Raw genomic sequence first — 22,542 nt, 5'->3', positions numbered from 1 at the left:
CACCTCATTCTATTCCTATACTCACTGTTGCGTGGCACCGGCAGTAATCCCAAGATTACTACCTTTGTGGCCCTGCTTCTCAACTTCCTTCTTAACTCCCTGTAGTCTGTTTTCAGGACCTCCTCCCTTTTCCTGCATATGTCGTTGGTACCAATATGTACCACGACCTCTGGCTGTTCTCCTTCCCACTTCAGGATATCGTGGACGTGATCAGAAATATCCCAGATCCTGGCACCTGCGAGGCGAAATACCATCCATGTTTCTTTCCTGCATCCACAGAATCGCCAGTCTGGCCCCCTAACTATACAGTCCCCTATCACTGCTGCCATCCTCTTCCTTTCCCTACCCTTCGGAGCCACAGGGCTAGATCTGTGCCAGAGGCACAGCCACCGTTGCTTCCCTCAGCTAGGCCGTGTCCCCCAACAGTGCTCAAACAGGAGTGCTTATTGTTAAGGGGGACAGCCACTAGGGTACTCTCTAGTATCTGGCTCTTGCCCTTCCCTCTCCTGACTGTTACCCACCCACCTGTCTCCGACACCCTAATGTGACTACCTGCCTATAGCTCCTCTCTATCACCTCCTCACTTTCCCTGACCAGACGAAGGTCATCAAGCTGCATCTCCAGTTCCCTAATGCTCGACGCACCCTGCGCAGATGTGGCCATCCAGGAGACTGGGAGTTTCCTGAATTTCTCACATCTGACACCGAGCACAGAACAACGGCCTCACACACATTCTTCCTGTCTGTAATCTACACAAGCAACCTACCTTGCCTCAACCCATTATCGCCTTCCTACTCTGTCTCCCTCTACTCTGTCACCTGCTCCTCTGATGCCCGCTCTATAAAGCTGTCTCCTTTTAAACTCTTCTCACTGTTCTAACTGGCTGACTTCCATGCACTTGTGCAGTTGTGCTCCAATCAAACCGCTGAAAAAATAACCGTTTCCTTTTAAACTGTTCTTGCTGTTCTCATTGGCTGACGTCCACACGCTTGCACAGTCGTGCCCCGATCAAAGTGCTGAAGAAAAATGAGGAATGTTTGATAGCTGTGGGCCTGTACTCGGTGGAATTTGGAATGAGCAGATGTGGAAAGGATGGTTTCTGTGGTGGAGGAGTCTAGGACAAGAGGGCACAGCCCTCTTTAGCCAGATGGTGGTGAATTTGTGGAATTTATTATCTCAAGCAGCTGTGGAGGCCAGGCCATTGGGTGTATTTAAGGCAGAGGTTGAAAGGTTCTTGATTGGCCGTGGCATTAAAGGTTACGGGGAGAAGGCAGAGGAGTGAAGCTGAGGAGGGGGAAAGGATCAGCCAAGATTGAATGCCAGAGCAGACTCGATGGTCCAAATGGCCTAACTCTGCTCCTATGTCTTACTGTCTTATGTAGGAATGATGGTGTTAAACGCTGAGCTGTAGTCAATAAACAGCATCCTTACATAGGTATTTGTATTGTCCAGGTGATCTAAGGTTGCATGTCCGCCTTAGACCTATTGTGGCCATAGGTAAATTGCAGTTGGTCCAGGTCCTTGCTGAGGCAGGAGCTATTTCTAGCCATAACCAACCTCTCAAAGCACTTCATCATCGTAGATGTGAGCACTACTGGACAATCATCGTTAAGGCAACTCACAATGCTCCTAGACCATAAGGCTATGAAATATAGGAGCAGAATTAGGACATTTGGTTCATTAAATCTGCTCTGCCACTTCATCATACCTGACCCAGTTTTACTCTCTGCCCCAATCTCCTGTCTTCCCCCCGTTTCCCTTTATGCCCTGACCAATCAAAAATCTGTCAACCTCTGCCTTAAATATACATAAAGACTTGGCTCCACAGCTGCCAGTGGCAGAGAATTCCACAGATTCAACACTCTCTGGCTAAAGAAATTCGTCCTCATCTCCATTCTAAAAGGACACCCCTCTATTCTGAGGCTGTGTCCTCTGGTTCAAGACTCTACCAGCATCGGAAACATCCTGTCCACATCCACTACGTCAAGAGCTTTCACCATTCAAAAGCTTTCAATGAGGTCACCCCTCATTCTTATGAATTCTAGTGAATACAGGCCCAGAGCCATCAAATCGTCTTCATATCACAAGCCATTCTATCCTGGAGTCATTTTCGTCAACCTCCTTTGAACCCTCTCCAGTTCAGCATGTCCTTTCTGAGATAAGGGGCCCAAACCTGCTCACAATACTCCAAGTGAGGCCTTGCCAGTGCTTTATGAAGTCTTAACATTACATTTTTGCTTTTATATTCTAGTTCTCTTGAAATAAATGCTAATGTTGTATTTGCTTTCCTCACCACAGACTCAACCTGCAAATGAACCTGTAGTGAATGCTGCACAAGGATTCCCATACCTTTGTGCCTCAATTTTTTGTATTTTCTCTCCACATATAATAGTCAACCCTTTCATTTCTTCTACCAAAGTGCATGATGATACACCTTCCAACACTATATTCCATCTGCTATTTCTTTGCCCATTTTCCTAATCTGTCTAAGTCCTTCTGTAGTCTCTCTACTTCCTCAAAGCTACCTACCCCACCACCTACCTTTATATCATCTGTAAGCTTTGCAACAAAGCCATCAATTCCATCATCCAAACTATTGACATACAATGTGAAAAGAATCAGTCCCAACACAGACCCCTACACCAACACCACTAGTCACTGACAGCCAACCAGAAAAGGTTTTGCCTCCTGCCGATCAGCCACTGCTTAATCCATGCTAGAATCTTTCCTGTAATACCAAGGGCTGAAAGCTTGTTAAGCAGCCTCGTGTGTGGCACCTTGTCAAAGGCCTTTTGAAAAACCAAGTACACAACATCAACTGATTCTCCTTTGTCAATCCTACTTGTTATTTCTTCAAAGAACTCCAATAGATTTGTCAGACAAGATTTTCCCTTGAGGAAACCATGCTGACTAAGGCCTATCTTATCACGTGCCTCCAAATACCCTGAGACCTCATCCTTAATAGTCGACTCTAACACCTTCTCAACCACTGAGGTCAGACTAATGGGCCTATAGTTTCTTCTGCCTCTCTCCCTTCTTAAGAGTGGAGTGACATTTGCAATTTTCCATTCTTCCAGAACCATTTCAAAATCTAGTAATTGCTGAAAGTTCATTACTAATGCCTCCACAATCTCTTCAGCCACCTTTTTCAGAACCCTGGGGTGTACACCATCTGGTCCTGGTGACTTATCTACCTTCAGACCTTTCATTTTCCTAAGAACCTTCTCTGTAGTGATGGTAACTTCACACACCTCATGATCCTGACACCTGGAACTTCCATCAAACTGCTAGTGTCTTCCACAGTGAAAACTGATGCAACATACTTATTTAGTTCATCTGTCATTTCTTTATCCCCATTACTACTTCTCCAGCTTCATTTTCCAGTGGTCCAATAATCACTCTTGCCTCACTTTTACACTTTATGTGTCTGAAGAAACTTACAGTATCCTCCATAATGTTATTGGATTGCTTACTTTTGTATTCCATATTTACCTTAATGACTTTTTAAATTGCCTTCTGTTGGTTTTTAAAAACTTCCTAATCCTCTAACTTTCCTCTAATTTTTGCTCTATTAGATGCCCTCTCTTCAGCTTTTATATTGGCCCTGACTTCTCTTGTTAGCCACAGGTGTGTCACCTTTCCTTTAGAGTATTCCTCCTTTGGGATGTACTGTATATATCTTGTGCCTTCTGAATTACTTCTAAAAATTCCAGCCATTGCTGCTGTGCCGTCATCCCTGCCAGTGTCCTTTTCCAATCAGTTCTGGTCAACTCCTCTCTCTGTAATTCCCTTTACTCCACTGTAATACTGATATATCTGACTTTAGCTTCTTCTCAAATTTAGAGTGAATGCTATCATATTATGATCACTTGCCCCTGCGGGTTCTTTTGCTTTTAGGTCTCTAAGTAATTCTAGTTCATTACACAACACCCACTCGAATAGCTGATTCCCTAGTGGGCTCAACCATGAGATGCTCTAAAAAGCCATCTCATAGGCATTCTAGAAATTCCCTCTCTTGGAATCCAGCACCAACCTGTTTTCCAATCTACCTGCATATTGGAGTCCCCCATGACTATTGTAACATTGCCCTTTTGCGTGCATTTTCTGTCTCCCATTGTAATTTGTACACCACATCCTTACTACTGTTTGGAGGTCTGTATTCAACTCCCATCAGGGTCTTTTTACCCTTGTAGTTCTTAGCTTGATACACCTTCTGACCCTATGTCATCTCTTTCTAGTGATTTGATTTCATTTTTTACCATCAGACCAACGTTGCCCCCTCTGCCTTCCTGACTGTCCTTTTGATACAATGTGTATCCTTGGGACATTAAGCTCCTAGCTATAATCTTCTTTCAGCCACGGTTCAGTGATGCCTACAACATCATATCTTCCAATGTGCAGCTGTGCTGCAAGTTCATCTACCTTATTCCATATTCTGCGTGCATTCAGATACAACACCCTCAATCCTATATTCGCCCTTTTAGACTTTGTCTGCCTTTTACATTGTACTGACTGCAATTTTGCCCAATCAGCAACCTCACTACACATTGCTTCTATTTGTACACCAACTACCTCATCTTCAGCGCTACTTTCCATCTTTCCTCTGGTACTTCTTACATTGAAATATATGTAGCTCAGGACACTAGCTGCAACATCCTCAACCTTTTAATTCCTAACTTTGTCTGCGGTCTTACCAAGATCTGCCTCCACAACGTCTCCACTAACTGTTCTGGCACTCTGGTTCCCATCCCCCTGCAACTCTAGTTTAAACGTCACCATGCAGCATTAACAAACCTTCCCCTCCAGTTCAGGTGTAAAGCATCCCTTATGTACAGGTCCCACGACCCTACAAGAGAGCTCAATAATCCAAAAATCTTATGCCCTCCTTCTACACCAACTCCTTAGTTACATATTAGACTGTATAATCTTGCTAGTTCTGGCCTCACTAGTACATGACACGGGTATAAGTCCTGAATCACAGCCCTGGAGGTCCTGACCTTTAATTTAACATTTAATTCCCTGAACTCTCTATGCAAACCTCGTCACTCAACCTACCCATGTCTTTAGTGACATGGACTGTGACTTCTGGCTGTTCACCCACCCATTTAAGAATGCTGAGGACTCGATCCGAGATATCCCAGTCCCTGGCACCCGGGAAGCAACATACCATCCAGGATTCTCGTTCTCACCCACAGAAACTCCTGTCCATTCCCCCAACTACTGAATCCTTTATCACCACAGCATGTTCCTTCTCCCCATCCCCCTTCTGAGTCACTGAGGCAGATTCAGTGCCAGAAACCAGACCACAGTGACTTTCCTCTGTTAGGTCATCCTCTCCAACAATATCCAAAGTAATGTACCTGTTACTGAGGGAGATGGCCACAGGAGTTCTCTGCACTGGCTCCATATACCCTTTCCTCTTCCTGACTGTCACCCAGTTTCCTGTGTCCTGCACCTCTGGTATAACTACCTCTCCACTATCACCCCACCCCCCAGCCTCTCAAATGATCCAAAGTTCATCCAGTTCCAGCTCCAACTCCTTAACGCAGATTGTTAGAAGCTGCAGCAGGATGTACCTTTCGTAGTTGTAGTCAGTAGGGGGGCTGTCTTCCACATCCTGCAAGAGGAGCATTCAACTATCCTGCCTGGCAGCTGGACTGTCTTAGCTGAACAGATATAAAGAAAGGAAAAAAAAAACTTAACCTTGAACTTTTCTTTCCTTTGCTTTCTCTAACTAAAGCCTCGAAGAACTAAAGGCTCAAGATCACCACTCTGACGCTGCCTAGCTTCTTAGGCTCCTCTTGGACACTGGTATCATTGTTGACTTTTTGAAGCAGGTGGGAACTTCCAACTGCAGCAATGAGAAATTGAAAATGTCCTTGAACACCCCCACCAATGGTTGGCACAGGTCTTCAAAACCTTAGGAGGTACTCCATCAGAACCTCCCACCTTATGAGGGTTCACTCTCCTTAAAGACAGCTTGGAGATCACAGGGTCACCAGGTGTTGCAGGAGTCCTCATAGCTGTAGTTTTATTCTCCCTTTCAAAGTAAGCATAAAAAGCATAGAGCTCATCTGGGAATGAAGCATCACTGCCATTCATGATGTTGGGTTTTGCTTTGTAGGAAGTAATGGTGCGCAAACCCTGCCAGAGTTGACGTGCATCTGAAGTTGCTTCCAACCTCAATTGGAAATGTTCCTTAGCTCTTGAAATAGCCCTCTACAAGTCATACCTTGTTTTCTCATGCAGACCTGGGTCACCATTGTTGAATGCCACAGATTTAGCATTCTGCAGACTATGAACCTCCTGGGTCATCAATAGCTTTTGATCTGGATGTGTACAGTAGAAATCCAAACAACATACACAAAATGCTGGAGGAACTCAGCAGGCCAGGCAGTGTCTCGTAGGCACACACTCATCCACACAGGTTTTAATGAAGTCAGTGTAAACTGTGACATAGATGAATCCCTGAATACAGTCCAGCCCACCAATTCAAAACAGTCCTGTAAGCCCTCTTGCACTTCCCTTGTCCAAGCCTTTTTGGTCCCCACTGCTAGTGTTGCAGTCTTCAGTCTCTGCCTTTTCTCAGGGAGTAGAAGTACAGCCAGGTGGTCAGACTTTCCAAACTGGGCGTGTGATAGCACAGTAAGCATTTTTGATGTTGGTATAACAGCGCTCCAGTGTTTTGGTTCCTCTGGTCCTACAAGTGATTTGTTGGTAATAATTATTTAGAGTCATTTCCAAGCTAGCCTGTTTAAAATTCCGCAGAATAATGAAGAAGACATCATGTACTGTCTCATGCCTGTTGATCACATTACACAGTTCATCTAGAGCCTGTTTGACATTGGCCTGAGTACAATCACTGAAATCTCCTGCAGCAGGTAAATGGAACTTGATTGCAAGGTGTTCCAGGTCTGGTGAACAGGACCCGGCACAGCGTTGCCATGTTTGTACACCATGAGGTGTTGAGCATGAAGCATATTTCACTACCCTTGGCTTTAAAAGACTCAGCAATCCTATCTTGGTGGTATATTGTGAACCTGTCATTCTGAATAATTACATCTGGATTGGAAGGGGTTAACCAAGATTCCATGAAATAAAAGGCGCAAGTGGTCCTAATGTCCTTGTGATTCAGCACCCTAGCTCTGAGATCTTCAGTTTTATTTACCAGAGACTAGGTTTGCCAGCAAGTAATTGATATTAGGAGTTGAAAACCTTGTCTTCTTAAATGCACTTTTAGCCCAGCACAACAACTATTCTTATGCCATCTTAAAGGGGCAAGGCTCCGGCCAGAGTCCGATCTATTTCTGTCATTATTAATTAGCGATAGATTATTTAATCGCATTAAAACATTGTTACTAACTGTACAAACCTTAGATGCAGTTTTGGGTTCTCAGCTGTAGTAGGCTGAAACGAGAGTATTTGATGGTTTCTATTAGATCTGCCGCACAAATTGCCTTTATCGATAGTGCTCCTTGCAAACAAAAACAAATCGAGAAAATAGTCAGGAATCTATTCTTTTATTTGGAGCACACGATGCTTAATTGGGACAGGGAACTGTTGCTGAACATTTTCCAACTCTCGTCAGTCGCAAGTATGTTGTGTGGCCACTAGGCACTACTCTGTGCTTAGAGCAAACAGTTTTTAAATAGTGTCTCTGACATGTTTATATTCAAAAAGCACTGATTTTTGTCACTGATAGTGGGTGAATGATAAACAGTAAGACAATCTGGAACCATTTTTCTCACTGTGCAGTTTCAAGTGTTCAGGCTTAGAGATGCCAGAAATTTGAAGGCATCAGCAATCATCTTGAATGTTACAATGAAAATGAAGATTTGGAGGATGCAATCATCGAAAGCATTGTTTGAAGGCAGTCCACTTTGTACGATGTGTCTGCACTGATTTTGTTCATTTACAGTTAATCAAAACAGCTCATCACTGTACACTAATGAATTCCTCCATCAATAACTATTAGGAACTAATAGTTTTAAATACCGTTGTGGTATTGGTGGTGTTCTAATTTATTCTGCATTTTATTTAAATATATAATTTGTTACTCAGTTAAACAGTAGTTTGTCTATTTTACATCTTTTGAACTATTTCCATGAAATTTTGGCTAATTGGTGCAGCTGCTTAATTGAGCCAAAATGTGCTGGTTCCGATGAGTCCCAATTAACTGGAATCTGCTGCATACAAAATTATGAGGAGTGTAGATAGGATTAATGCAAGCAGACCTTTTCCACTGAAGTGAGGTTGGGTGAAATTAAAATTGGAGTTGGGTCATGGGTTAAGAGTGAAAGGTGAAATGTTTAAAGGAACATGAGGGGGAACTTCATCACTCAGAGGGTGGTGAAAGTGTGGAATGAGCTACCAGTGGAAGTGGTGATGTGGATTCAATTAACGTTTAAGAGATATTAGGTTGGGTACATGGATGGGAGGAGTGTGAAGGGCTATGGTCCAGGTGCAGGCCAATGGGACTAGGCAGATTAAGAATATAAGAAATAAACGCAGAAGTAGGCCATCTGGCTTTTTGAGCTTGCTCCGCCATTCAATAAGATCACGACTGATCTGGTCATGGACTCACCTACTTGCCATTTCCTCATAACCCTTAATTCCCCGACTTTGCAAAAATCTATCCGGCCTTGTCTTAAAATATATTTACTGAATTAGCCCCGCTGCTTCATTGGGTAGAGAATTTCACAGATTCTCCACTCCGGCAAAAGCAATTCCTCCTCATCTTCATCCTAAATCTACTCCCTTGAATCTTGAGGCTATGTCCCCTAGTTCTAGTCTCACCTACTAGTGGAAACAACTTTCCTGCCTCTATCTTATCTATCCCTTTCATAATTTTATATGTTTCTATAAGATCTCTCCTCATTCTTCTCAATTCAATTACTAGTTTATAATACATTCATAGTTTGGCAAGGACTAGATGGGCCAAAGGGCCTGTTTCTGTGCTGTAGTGTTCCATGACACTTTCCATAAGGATGCTCTGAAACACTGTCTTCCTGAGCAATAGTTTCCCCTCTACCATAGTGAATAAAGCACTTGTCTGCATCTACCTGAGGCAGGAATCATGCCACCACCTTCCAGCTAGCGCAGTAAAGCGTTATGCTGACAGCTCACTACTATGCCACTCCTACATTCATATCCAAATCATTAATGTATATATCAAATAGTAAGGGTAGCAGCACGAATCTCTATGGTACACCGCTGATAGCAGGCTTTCAGTCACAAAAACAACCCTCTTGTCTCATATTACCCAGCCGACTTTGCATCCAATTTGTCAACTTGCCTTTTGGAGTTGATTGCTGTGATGGGGTCCTGAATTACCTGTATGAACTGAGCTTTTGAAAGGAGAGAGAGTTATTTAACACCGGCATGTTGGTTTGAGAGGGAGAGGCAGAGGGACGAAGACTAACTGTTGGACTGTCACCTTAAGGCATTGGAAGTAACTTTTGGATTTCTGCTGAGTTGGAGACAGCACCGAGCAGCTCGTAAGTTGCTATGGTGACCGAGGGCGTTATTTAATGGACACTCGATGTTATGATTTTCAGCAGGTTGTTGATACTTCTCAAGGACAGTTTGCCTGCTTGTATTTCTTACACAGAGAGAGGAAGGAGGAGTTATTTGAATGACAGTTGATGCTCAGCACCGGAGGATAAATAGGAGGTCAGATGCTGTAGACCTCAGACACATGTTTGGACACTGAAGGAGCATTGTTGTGCCTGCAGAAAAAGTGGGTTTTGGAGGATCGATCAGTGGCTCTTGCAGCGAAAAGAGGAAAGGGGTTGACTGGTGAGGAGTTGTCCATGTGCCCACCCTTGCCTGGGGGATAGCTCCACCACAGAAAACCGGTCCCCTTTGTTAAAGTCACAGTCGGTGACTTTTAAAGGATTTCAAAGGACAACGAGAAGATTGACGGTGTCAGCTCACCTGAAGACTCAAATCTCTCCCTCTCGCTCTCTCCATCACTACTCAACTCAATACCATGAACTGAATTGTACTGAACTTCACTCATCATCGTAAGACTGTATCTTTTTACCCCTAGACGTAAAGAAGCTTGGTTTTTCTTTCATACATATATATTTCACACTTACTTTTATATAATCATTGCTAACCTGTTTGATTTATCTACATTTATATTACTGTATTGCATAGTTACTAATAAATATTATTAGTTTATAGCAATACTGGACTCCAAAGTGTTTTCCATCTCTGCTGGTTCTTTATTCCCGTCATGGGGTACATGACAATTGCCGAGTGGGAGGTACGAAAGTCCACGTAAGATACATCAGCTGCACTGCCCTCAGCTCTGTTGTCACCTCAAGTTGATCACTGTGTCGTACTGTCTTCCCAGGTTCCAACCATTATGGCATCGCAGGGTTCTATTCCATGCAAGCTGTGAAATGTGGCCTCATTGTGAGTAAGACGTGCAAAAAATGTGATTTGGAAGATTGACCTGTTACACACATACCCTTGCAGACAGGTTCGCTAGGGCTGTTCAGGAGAGTTTAAAATAATCAAGCAAGAGAATGGGAACTGGAGTGAGAGGACTGAGGATAGGGTAGTTGGTTTACAAACAGAGGCAGCGTGTGGGTAGATAGCTTGCAAGCAGAAATTGAAGATAGGGAAAATTGCAATCAACAAGATGAGTTGCAAAGTAAAAAGGGGACAAGTTGAAAAGGGTGATGAATACAGTACAGAAGGTGTTAAAAGACCATAAGATTATCTTTGTTCCAAATGGACGTCCTTGTATTTTGAGGTTGTTTCCTCTAGTATTATACTACCCCACCACAGGAAACATCATCTCCACATTCATTTACTGAGGCCTTTCAACATTCAGTAGGTTTCAGAGAAACCTCATTCTTCTGAATTCAAGTGTGTGCAGGCTCAGAACCATTAAACACTCCTCATATGAGAAGCCTTTCTATCCTGGCATTTTTGAGTATTATATTTCTATGCATGCAGCATACGGAATAAGGTAGATAATCTTGTAGCACAGTTACAGATTGGCATGAATGACGTTGTGGGCATCACTGAAACATGGCTGAAAGATTATAGTTGGGAGCTTAGCATCCAAGGATAAATATTGTATCGAAAGGATCGGCAAGTAGGCACATGGGGTGGGATGGTTCTATAGGTGAAAAAATGAAATCAAATTAGGTAGAAGTGGCATAGGATCAGAAAGTATAGAATCGTTGTGGGTAGAGCTAAGAAACTGCAAAGGTAAAAAGACCCTGATGGGAGTTATTTACAGACTGACAAACAATAGCAAAGATGTGGTCTACAAATTACAACAGGAAATTAAAAATGCATGTCAAGAGGGCAATGATACGATAGTCAAGAGAGATTTCAATATGCAGGTCGATTAGGAAAATCAGATCGGTGCTGGATCCCAAGAGAGGTAATTTGCAGAATGCCTATCAAACGGCTTTTCAGAGCAGCTTGTGGTTGAGCCCACTAAGGGCATCAGGTATTCTGGAGTTGGTGTTGTGCAATGAACTGGAATTGATTAGAAAGCTTAAGGTAAAAGAACCTTTAGGGGATATTGATCATAATGTGATAGCTTTCACCCTGCAGTTTGAGAAGGATGTGGAAGACTAATCCAGAAGGTTAAGATGCATGGGGTCCGCGGCAAATAGGCTGTTTGGATTCAGAACTGACTTGCGCATAGATAACAGGGGATAGTGGTTGAAGGGACTTCTTCCATCTGGAGGTCTGTCGTTAGTAGTGTTCCGCAGCGATCTGAGCTGGGACCTCTGCTGTTAATCATGTATATAAATGACCTGGATGACAATGCAGATGGGTGGGTTAGGTAGATCCCAAAGAAGTAGTATTCTAAAGGCAGGATAACACAACCACTGCTGACAAGACAAGTCAAAGAGAATTTATTTAATAGAGCAAAAATTAGTGGGAAGTTAGAGGATTGACAAGATTTTAAAAAAACAACAGAAGGCAACTAAGAAAGTCATAAATAAGGAAAAGACAGAATATGAAAATAAGCTAGCCAATAATATTAAAGAGGATACCAAAGGTTCCTTCAGATACATAAGGTGTAAAAGAGAGACGAGAGTAGATATTGGACTGCTGAAATGATGCTGGAGAGATAGTAATGGGAGACAGGAAATGGCAAAGGACACTATGGTGCAGCATAATGTGGAAGACACCAGCAGTGTGCCAAAGGTCCGTGAGTGTCAGGGAGCAGGAGTGAGTACCATTGCTATTACAAAGGAAAAAGTGCTAAGCAAACTCAAAGGCCTTATGGTGGACAAATCACCTGGACCAGATGGACTACATCCCAGAGTTCTGAGAGAGGTTGCTAAAAAGTTAGCAAATGCATTGGTTATGATCTTTCGAGAAACACTTGACTCTGGCATGGTTTGAGAGGACTGGAAGATTGCAAATATCTCTCCATTCTTTAAGAAGGGAGCAAGGCAAAGGGTTATAGGCCACTTTATAGATCATCCTAACCTCAGTGTTGGAGTCTATTATTAAGGATGAGGATTCAGAGTACTTGGAGACTAATGATAAAATAAGTCAAAGTCAGCATAGTTTCTGTGAAGGGAAATCTTGCCTGACAGATCTATTAGAGTTTTTCGAGGAAGTAACAAGCAGGGTGGACAAAAGAGAGGCAGTGCTCATCATTTCCTTTGGTTTTCAGTAGGCATTTGATAAGGTGCCACACATGAGGCTGCTTAGCAAGATAAAATCCTATGGCATTACAGAAAAGATACTGGCACGGTTAGAGGAATGACTGATAGGCAGGAGGCAGTAAGTGGGAATAAAGGGGGCCTTTTCTGGTCGGCTGCCAGTGGTTAGCGGTGTTCCTCAGTGGTCAGTATTGAGGCTCTTCACGGAAGAATAAGGGAGGATTTCACATTGTTTGTCAATGATTTAGGTAATGGAATTGATGGCTTTGTAGCAAAATTTGTGGATAATATGAAGATAGGTGGAGGGGTAGGTAGTGCTGAGGAAGCAATGAGATTGCAGCAGGACTAAGACAAATTGGAAGAATGCGGAAAAAAGTGGCAGATGAAACACAATGTTGGGAAATGTATGATAATGCATTTTGGTAAAAGGATCAACAGTGCAGACTATTACCTAAATGAGGAGAAGGTTCAAACATCAGAGGTGCAGAGGGGCTTAGGAGTCCTCGTGCAAAACTCCTAAATGGTTGAATTACAGGTTGTGTCTGTGGTAAAGAAGGCAAATGCAATGTTGACATTTATTTCAAGGGGAATAGAATATAAAAGCAAGGAGATAATGCTGAGCTTTTATAAGACACTAGTCAGGCCGCACTTGGAGGGTTGTCAACAGTTTTGGGCCCCATATCTCAAAAAGGATGTGTTGTCATTGGAGAGAGTCCAGAGAAGGTTCACGAGGATGATTCCAAGAATGAAAGGGTTAACATATGAGGAGCGTTTGGCAGCTTAGGGCCTGAAGAATGCCGAGGGATCTCATTGAAACCAACCGAATATTGAGAGGACTAGATAAGGTGGATGTGGAGAGGATATTTTCTGTGGTGGGGGTATCCAGAACTAGAGGACACAGCCTCAAAATTGACAGCAACCATTTAGAACAGAGGTAAGGAGGATTTATTTTTGTGGCAGGAAGTAGTGAATCTGAGGAATGCTGTGCCACAGACTGCAGTGAAGGCCAAATCCATGGGTATACTTAAAGCGGAAGTTGATAGTTTCATGATTGGTCAGGGCATCAAAGGACATAGTGAGAAGTCAGGTGTAAGGGTTGAGTGGATTACAGGATCAGCCATGATGGAATGGCAGAGTACACTCTATGGGCTGAATGGCCTAATTCTGCTCCAATGTCTTATGGGACTTGGGAATCCTTTTGCAGGATTCCCTAAAGGTTAATTTGCAGGTGAGAAAGGCAAATGCAATGTTAGAACATAGAACATATAAATCTACAGCACATCACAGGCCCTTAGGCCCACAATGTTGTGCGGACCATGTAACCTACTCTAGAAGCTGCCTAGAATTACCCTACTGCATAGCATCCTATTTTTCTAAGTGATGTTAGCATTCATTTTAAGAGGACTAGAATATAAAAGCAACGATGTAATGTTGAGGCTTTATAAGACACTGGTGAGGCCTCACTTTGAGTATTGAGCGCAGTTTTGGGCTCCTTATCTAAGAAAGGATGTGCTAACGTTGGAGAGAGTTCAAAGCGGTTTCACAAAAATGATTCCAGGATTGAAAGGCTTATCATATGACAATCACTTGATGGCTCTGAGCCTGTACTCACTGGAATTTAGAAGAATAAGGGGAGAATCTCATTGAAACATGTAGAATGTCAAATGACCTCAATAGAGTGGATATGGAGAGGATTTTCCCCAAACTGGGAAATTTAAGACCAGTGACACAGCCTCAGAATAGAGCAGTATCCACTTAGTATGCAGATGAGGAGGAATTTCTTTAGCCAGAGAGTGGTAAATCTGTTAAACTTGTTGCAATGTACAGCTGTGGTGGCCAAGTCATTGGTTATATTTAAGGCAGAGGTTGTTAGGTTCTTGATTAATCAATGCATGAAGGCATACAGGGTGGGCAGAATGCAGGAGATTGGGTCTGAGAGGGAAATGGATAAGCCATGATCAAATGGCAAAGCAGATGGGTCAAATGGCAAAGATAGGTCAAATGGCCTATTCTGCTCCTATATCTTATGGTCTTATAACAACATTTTTCTCTTTGTATTCTTTAGGGGATGTCTTGTACCAACACCTCTCCATTTGTGGTGGCAACCAGAGCAAAGGAGGTAACATTTTAGCTAACCAACATTTGCTGAGCCAGCATTCTATTTACAGGGTACCTTCTGTCACCCACAAGGTGTCATAAACTGTGGTTCCTGTTACCAGATTAGGGAATAAATTTGTTTTCAAAACAGCAGCAGGAACCAATCCCCTAGACCCTCATCCGATCTACCTTTCACTTCTCAGCTGATCTGAGACATGGAGAAACACAGCAGTGAAATAACCCATTGGGCATGTTGAGTCTGTACCCAACTGAACTGGTGTCCATTGAGTCTGTACCCAACTGTATCGGTCTCCATTGAGTCTGTACCCAACTGTATCGGTGTCCATTGAGTCTGTACCCAACTGTATCGGTGTCCATTGAGTCTGTACCCAACTGAACTGGTGTCCATTGAGACTGTACCCAACTGTATCGGTGTCCATTGAGACTGTACCCAACTGTATCGGTGTCCATTGAGACTGTACCCAACTGAACTGGTGTCCATTGAGACTGTACCCAACTGTATCGGTGTCCATTGAGTTTGTACCAACTGAACTGGTGTCCATTGAGACTGTACCCAAATGTATCGGTGTCCATTGAGTTTGTACCAACTGAACTGGTGTCCATTGAGACTGTACCCAACTGTATCTGTGTCCATTGAGACTGTACCCAACTGTATCGGTGTCCATTGAGACTGTACCCAACTGAACTGGTGTCCATTGAGACTGTACCCAACTGTATCGGTGTCCATTGAGACTGTACCCAACTGAATCGGTGTCCATTGAGACTGTGCCAGAGTCTGTATCTGCTGAATCTGTGCCCATCGAAACTGTCCCACTGAGTCAGTATCACTTAATCTGTGCCCACCGAGACTGTATGTGAGTCTGTACTCACTGAATCTGTGCCCAGTGAGATTGTGTCCATTAATTCTGTACCCACTTAGACTGTGTCTGAGTCTGTACCCATTGAATCTGTGCCCAGTGAGAGTGTGCCTGTCCATACCCACTGAGCCTGTTTGAGTCTGTACCCGCTGAGAGTGTGTCCATCGATTCTGTACCCACCAAGACTGTGCCCGAGTCTCTGACCATTGAGTCTATTCCCACTGAATATGTGCCCATCAAGATCTTGCCTGAGTCTATAGCCACTAAGCCCATGCCCATCGATTCAGTACCCACCAAGACTGTACCCACTGAACCTGTGCCCATCATTTCTGCACCCACTGAGACTGTGCCTGAGTCTGTAACCACCGAGTCGGTACCCATCGAAACTATACCCACTAAAACTGTGCCCACCAAGTCTGTGCTTACTGGGACTGTACCCACTGTGCCTGTGCCCACTGAATCTGTACCCACTAAATCTGTGCCCATTGAGTCTGTGCTCTCTGAGACTGTACCCATCCATTCTGTACCCGCCAAGTTTTGCCAGCCGAATCTGTGCCCAAATCTACCCACTGAGCCTGTGCCCAAGTCTGTACCAATCAAGATTATGCCTGCCGATTCTTTACCTGCCAAGGTTGTACCCATTGAGACTGAACCACTAAATCTGTGCCCACCAAATCTGTACTCACTGAGATTGTGACTGCCATGTCTGTGCACACTGAGACTGGCCACTGAATCTGTACCAACCAAGACTGTACGGGCCGAATCAGCGCTCCGAGTCTATTTTCACCAAGACAGTACCCACTGTTCCTATGCCCACTGAATCTGTACTTGCTGAGACTGTGCCCAACAACACTACACCCACCGAGCCTATACCCACCCATCCTGTATCTGTCGGGTCTGTGTCCACTGTCTGTGCCTGCTAAGTCTGTGCTCATCATGCCTGTGCCCCCTGAATGTGCACTTACTGAGACTGTACCTGAGTCTGTGCCCAGCATGACTGTACCCATTAATTCTGTCTGCCCAGTCTATACCCACTGAGCCTGTGGCCACTGAGACTGTACCCATCGATTCTGTGCCTGTCCTGTCGGTAACCATTGAGTCTGCGTACCATGACTGTCCTACTGAATCTGTACTCACCAAGACTGTACCCTCTGTGTCTGTACCCACTGAGACTATGCCTGAGTCTGTGACCAGCAAGACTGTCTGCCCAGACTACCCGTCAATTCAGTGCCCACCTAGTGTGTACCCATCAAGTCTGTTCCATCAAGCCAGTGCCTGCCAAACCTATAGATGGTGAGACCGTACCCATCACACTGTACTACTGTGCCTGTGCCCACTGCATCTGTATCCACCAAGACTATGCACAGTGAGACTGTAACCACCCAGTCTATACTCGCTGAGAATGTGACCAAGCCTGTACCTACTGAGCCTGTGTCCATCAAGTCTGTACCCATTGAGACTGTACCCACTAAATCTGAGCCGCCGCCCCCCCCCCTGAGTCTGTGCCTACTGAGACTGTACCCACCATGCCTATGCCCACTGAGATGATGCTCACTGAATCTGTGCCTGCTGAGAATGTGCACAGTGACAGTGTACCTACCAGGACGATACCCACCCATCCTGTATCTGCCGAGTCTGTGCCTGCTAACACTGTGCCAGTGACACTGCCCCTGCCAAGACAGTGCCCAGAAATTCTCTGCCAGCCGAGTCTGTACTTCAAGTCTGAGCCTGCACTGTACTCACCAATTATTTCTCACCATAAGCGCTGCCTGTCCTGCTGAATTCCTTCAGCATCTGCAGAATCTCTTATGTTAATTATCATTATTATTTTTTAAATATTTTTTCTCAGTTCAAGTTGGTAAAACCTGAGCTGCAGGCTTAGCCAAGCACATTCATTTCTGCTGGAAAAACAGGACCTCCAGGGTAGTAATCTCTAGATTACTGCCTGTGCCATGTGCTAGTGAGGGCAAGAATAGGATGATTTGAAAGATAGCATCTAACAATCGATTCCAACAACTTCCCAACCACTGATATCAGGCTAACAGGTCTATAGTTTCCTTTCTGCTGCCTCCCACCCTTCTTAAATAGCTGAGTAACATTTGCAGTTTTCCAGTCATCCAGTACAATGCCAGAATCTATCAATTATTTAAAGGTCATTGTTAATGCCTCCGCAATCTCTCCAGCTACTTTCTTCAGAACCCAAGGGTGCATTCCATCAGGTCCAGGAGATTTATCCACCATCAGATCATTAAGCTTCCTTAACACTTTCTCAGTTGTAATTTTCACTGCACAAACTTCACCTCCCTGAATGTCCGGTATACTGCAGATGTCTTCCACTGTGAAGACTAATGCAAAATACACATTCAAATTGACTCCTTCTACCTTAGGCCATGAACTTATCAATCACCCCTCGTACTTTGGCTCTGACTTCACTTGTCATTCATGGTAGTGTCCTTCTTCCCTTTGAAAATTTCTTCTTATGGGGAATATATCTGTCTTGCATTTCCCTCATTTTTTGCAGGAACTCCAGCCATTGCTGCTCTGCTGTCTTTCCCGCAAATGTCCCTTTCCAGTCAACTTCGGCCAGTTCCCTCTCATGCCATTGTAATTTCCTTTATTCCACTGAAATAGCGACACATTGGATTTTACTTTTTCCCTCTCAAATTTCAATGTGAACTTGATCATATTGTGATCACTGTTCCCTAAGGGTTCCTTAACCTTAAGCTCTCTTATCACCTCCAGATCATTGCACAACACCCAATCCAGCACAGCCAATCCCCTAGTGGGCTCAACAACAAGCTGTTCTAAAAAGCCATCCCTTAGACATTCCACAAATTCTCTCTCTTGAGGTCCAGTACTGACCTGGTTTTCCCAATCACTTCCATGTTAAAATCCCTGACAATTATCATGACATTCCCTTTCTGACATGTCTTTTCTATCTCCTGCTGTAATTTGTAATCCACATCCTAGCTGCTGTTTGAAGGCCTGTATACAACTGCCATTGGGGTCCTTTTACCCTTGCCATTTCTTAACTCAACCCATAGACATTCTACACCTTCCAATCCTACGCCATCTCTTTCCAACGATTTAATATTTTTTATACAGAGCCACATCACCCCCTCTGCCTACTGACCTATCTTTCCGATACGCCGTATATCCTTGGACATGCAGCTCCCAATGGCAGCCATCCTTTAGCCAAGTTTCAAAGATGGCCATAATGTCATATCTGCCAATCTGTAGCTGAATTTCAAGATCGTCCATTTTATTCCTTATGCCGTGTACATTCAAATACAACACTCTCATTACAGTATTTGTTGCTTTCTGACTTAACTGCACCGTGCCTCTATTGCCCTGTAACTCATGCCAATGGCTTTGATTAAGCCTCATCTCCTGCCTGTTCTTTCTATAATCTCTATAATTTACATCAATAAACTGGAAGAGGGGTCCAAGTGTAGTGTATGTAAGTTTGTTGATGACACTAAATTGAGTGGAAAAGCAAATTCTGCAGAAGATACAGAGAGTCTGCAGAGAGGTATAGATAGGTTAAGTGAGTGGGCAAGGGTTTAGCAGATGGAGTACAATGTTGGTAAATGCAAGGTCATCCACTTCAGAAGGAAAAATGAAAGCAAATTATTATTTAAATGGTAAAAAAAATTGCACCATACTGCTGCATAGAGGGTCTTGGAGGTGCTTGTGCATGAATCACAAAAGGTTGGTATGCAGGTGCATCAGGCTATCAAGAAGACAAATGGAATGTTGGCCTTCATTGCTAGGGGGATTGAATTTAAGAGCAGGGAGGTTATGATATAACTGTACAAGGTACTGGTGAGGCCACACCTGGAGTACTGAGAGCAGTTCTGGTCTCCTTACTTGAGGAAGTCTCAAGGTTTGGGAGAGTACATTTAGGACAGAGATGAGAAGGAACTGCTTTTCCCAAAGAGTGGTGAATCTGTGGATTCTCTGCTCAATGAAGCAGTGGGGCTACCTCAGTAAATATACTTAGGCAAGGTTGGATAGATGTTTGTATAGTAAGGAAATTAAGGGTTATGGGAAAAAGACAGGTAGGTGGAGATGAGTCCATGGTCAGATCAGCCATGATCTTATTGAATGGCAGAGCTGGCTTGATGAGCCAGATAGCCTATTTCTGCTCCTATTTCTTATGTTCTTCTGTTTTTACTATTAGTATTACATTCTGCTTTCAAATTTGACCTTCCAAAATGAACCACTTCACAATTATCTGGGTTGAATTCCATCTTCCACTCCTCAGCCCAGTTTTGCATCCTATTGATGTCCTACTGTAACCTCTGACACCCCTCCAGACTATCCAGAACACCCCCAATCTTTTTGTCATCAGTAAATGTACTAGCCCACCCTTACACCTCTTCAACCAGGTCATTTATAAAAATTCATATTGCTTAAGTATTGCATGCAGTCTTGTTGGGACTTCTACATACTGACGATGGAAACTTTCCTGAATACATCTGACAAACTCTTTCCCATCTAGACCTTTTACAGTATGGGATTCCCAGTCAATATGTGGAAAGATAAAATCACCTACCATAATAACCTTATGTTTCTTGCAATAGTCTGCAATCTCTACAAATTTGTTCCTCTCAGTCCCTAGGACTGTTCAATGGACTGTAGCATGGACTCATTTACTAGGTCATACCTTTCTTATTTCTCAGTTCCACCCATAAATGTCTCACTAGTTAAGTTCTCCAGTCTGTCCTGATGGAGCACTGCCGTGACATTTTCCCTGACTAGCAACTCCTCCCCTCCTCCTTTAATCCTTCCTGCTCTGTCATGTCTAAAACAACAGAACCCCTTAATATCAATGTGTATCTCCTGCATCCAAGTCTCACTAATAGCTATAACATCATAATCCCAATTGTTGATCCATGCCCGAGCTCATCCACCTTTCTTACGATACTTCTGAAATGTACACAGCTCAGGACACTCATCACACCATACTTAACCTTTTGATTCCTGACTTTATCTAAGGTCTTACCTACATCTGCCTCCACAACCTGTCCACTAACTTTTCTGTCATTCTGGTTCCCATCCCCCCCACATCTCTAGCTTTAATCCCACTGTGCAGCATTAACAAACCTTCCTGCTAGGATATTAGCCCCCTCCAGTTCAGGTGCAAGCTGTCCTTTCTGTACAGGTCCCACCTTCCCTGGAAGAGAGCCCAATGATCCAAAAATCTTATGCCCTTTGTCCTACACCAACTTCTTAGCCACATATTAAACTGTATAATCTTCTTAGTTCTGGCCTCACTAGTACATGGCACAGGTAGCAATCCTGAGATCATAACCCTAGAGGTCCTGCCCTTCGACTTAGCACCTAACTCCCTGAACTCCCTATGCAGAACCTCATCTCTCATCCTACCCATGTCATTGGTACCTACATGGACCACTTCCTCTGGCTTTTCACACTCCCACTTAAGAATGCTGTGGACACGATCCAAGATGTTACAGACCCTGGCACCGGGTGGCAGCATACAATACAGGAATCTCATTCTTGCCTACAGAGCCTCCTGCCCATTCATCTAACTAATGAATCCCCTATCACCAGAGCATGCCTCTTCTTCCCCTTCACAGAGACAGACTCAGTGCCAGAGACCTGACCACTGTGACTTTCCTCTGTTAGGTCATCCCCTCCGCAACAGTATCCAAAGTGGTATACGCGTTGTATGGAATGACCACAGGAGTACTCTGCATTGGCTGTTTAATCCCTTTCTACTTGCCATCCAGTTTCATGTGCCTGCACCTTACGTGTAACTACCCTTCTTTATGTCCTACCTATCACGTCCTCAGCCTCGCGAATCATCTGGAGTTCATCCGGTTCCAGCTCCCAACTCCAACTCCTTAACGCAGATTGTTGGAAGCTGCAGCTGGATGCATTTCTCACAGTTGTAGTCATCAGGGACACTGAGGTCTCCTTGCCTTCTTACATCCTGCAAGAGGAGCATTCAACTATCCTGCCTGTCATCTCTTCTGTCCTAACTGAGCAGATAAAAAAGAAGGAAAAGGAGAAAAAAAGTTTACCTAGAGCTTTTCTTTTTTGCTTCCTCTGACTGAAGCCTCTCTTCACTGAAGCCCCAAAGAGCTAAACCTCAAGATCACCACTCTAACTCTGTGCACTCAGACAATGGCCACTGTGCTTGCCTTGCCTACCTTTAATTTGTTCTTGCTAATCAATCCCAAATGCAAATTGGTCACTGATCAGAGCTCAATCACGCTGCTCAATGTAGTCTGCTCAGTTCATGGGGATGTCTTCTAAGGAGGGTCATGCTCTTCTATTGGTTAACTTTTTCTTCTATCATTATAATTTCTTCACATTTCTGGGCTATGCTTTCATTTAAGTTTAGTGGTGTGTACTTATCATATGGAGTGCTGAATCCTGTTTTCATTGGTGAAAATAGAAGTTCTCCCCATTTAGGTAACAGTCCACACTGTTGTTCCTTTTACTAAAGTGTATGATAATGCATTTTGGTAAAGGGAATGATAGTGCGGACTATTATCTAAATGGGGAGAAGATTCAAACTCGAGGTGCAGAGGGATTTGGGAGTCCTCATGCAAGGCTCCCAGAAGATTAATTTACAGGTTGAGTCTGTGGTAAAGAAGACACTCATCTCAATAATAAGCAAATGGTTTGAGAGGCTGATCAAGGATTACATCTGCAGCTTGCTACCACCCAGACTGGACCCCCTGCAATTTGTCTTCCGACTCAACCGATGGGACAGACGACACATCAGCCACTGCTCTACATATCATCCTTACACATATGGAGAAGAAGGATGCTTATGTGAGTATGCTGTTCTTGGACTACAGTTCAGCATTCAACACCATAATTCCATCCAAGCTCAACAGGATGCTCAGAGACCTCGGCCTTGACCCTGCCTTGTGCAG

The 22,542-nt window shown here is 43.8% G+C and overlaps 1 protein-coding gene across 1 annotated transcript in view; it reads left to right on the top strand.

Annotated features, from left to right (window-relative positions):
* The window catches only part of LOC140205584 (uncharacterized oxidoreductase YjmC-like), a 131,473-nt gene that overhangs the window by 26,789 nt on the left and 82,142 nt on the right, over positions 1-22,542 (top strand). The window contains 2 exon segments of the mRNA XM_072273226.1: positions 10,361-10,422; positions 14,719-14,772. Of these exon segments, the coding sequence (XP_072129327.1) occupies positions 10,361-10,422; positions 14,719-14,772 (116 nt within the window).

Source organism: Mobula birostris, chromosome 11 (assembly GCF_030028105.1).
Source record: "Mobula birostris isolate sMobBir1 chromosome 11, sMobBir1.hap1, whole genome shotgun sequence".
Lineage (NCBI taxonomy): Eukaryota > Metazoa > Chordata > Chondrichthyes > Myliobatiformes > Myliobatidae > Mobula > Mobula birostris.
Note: the sequence above shows the minus strand (reverse complement) of the source record. Positions and strands in the feature narration are given on the sequence as shown.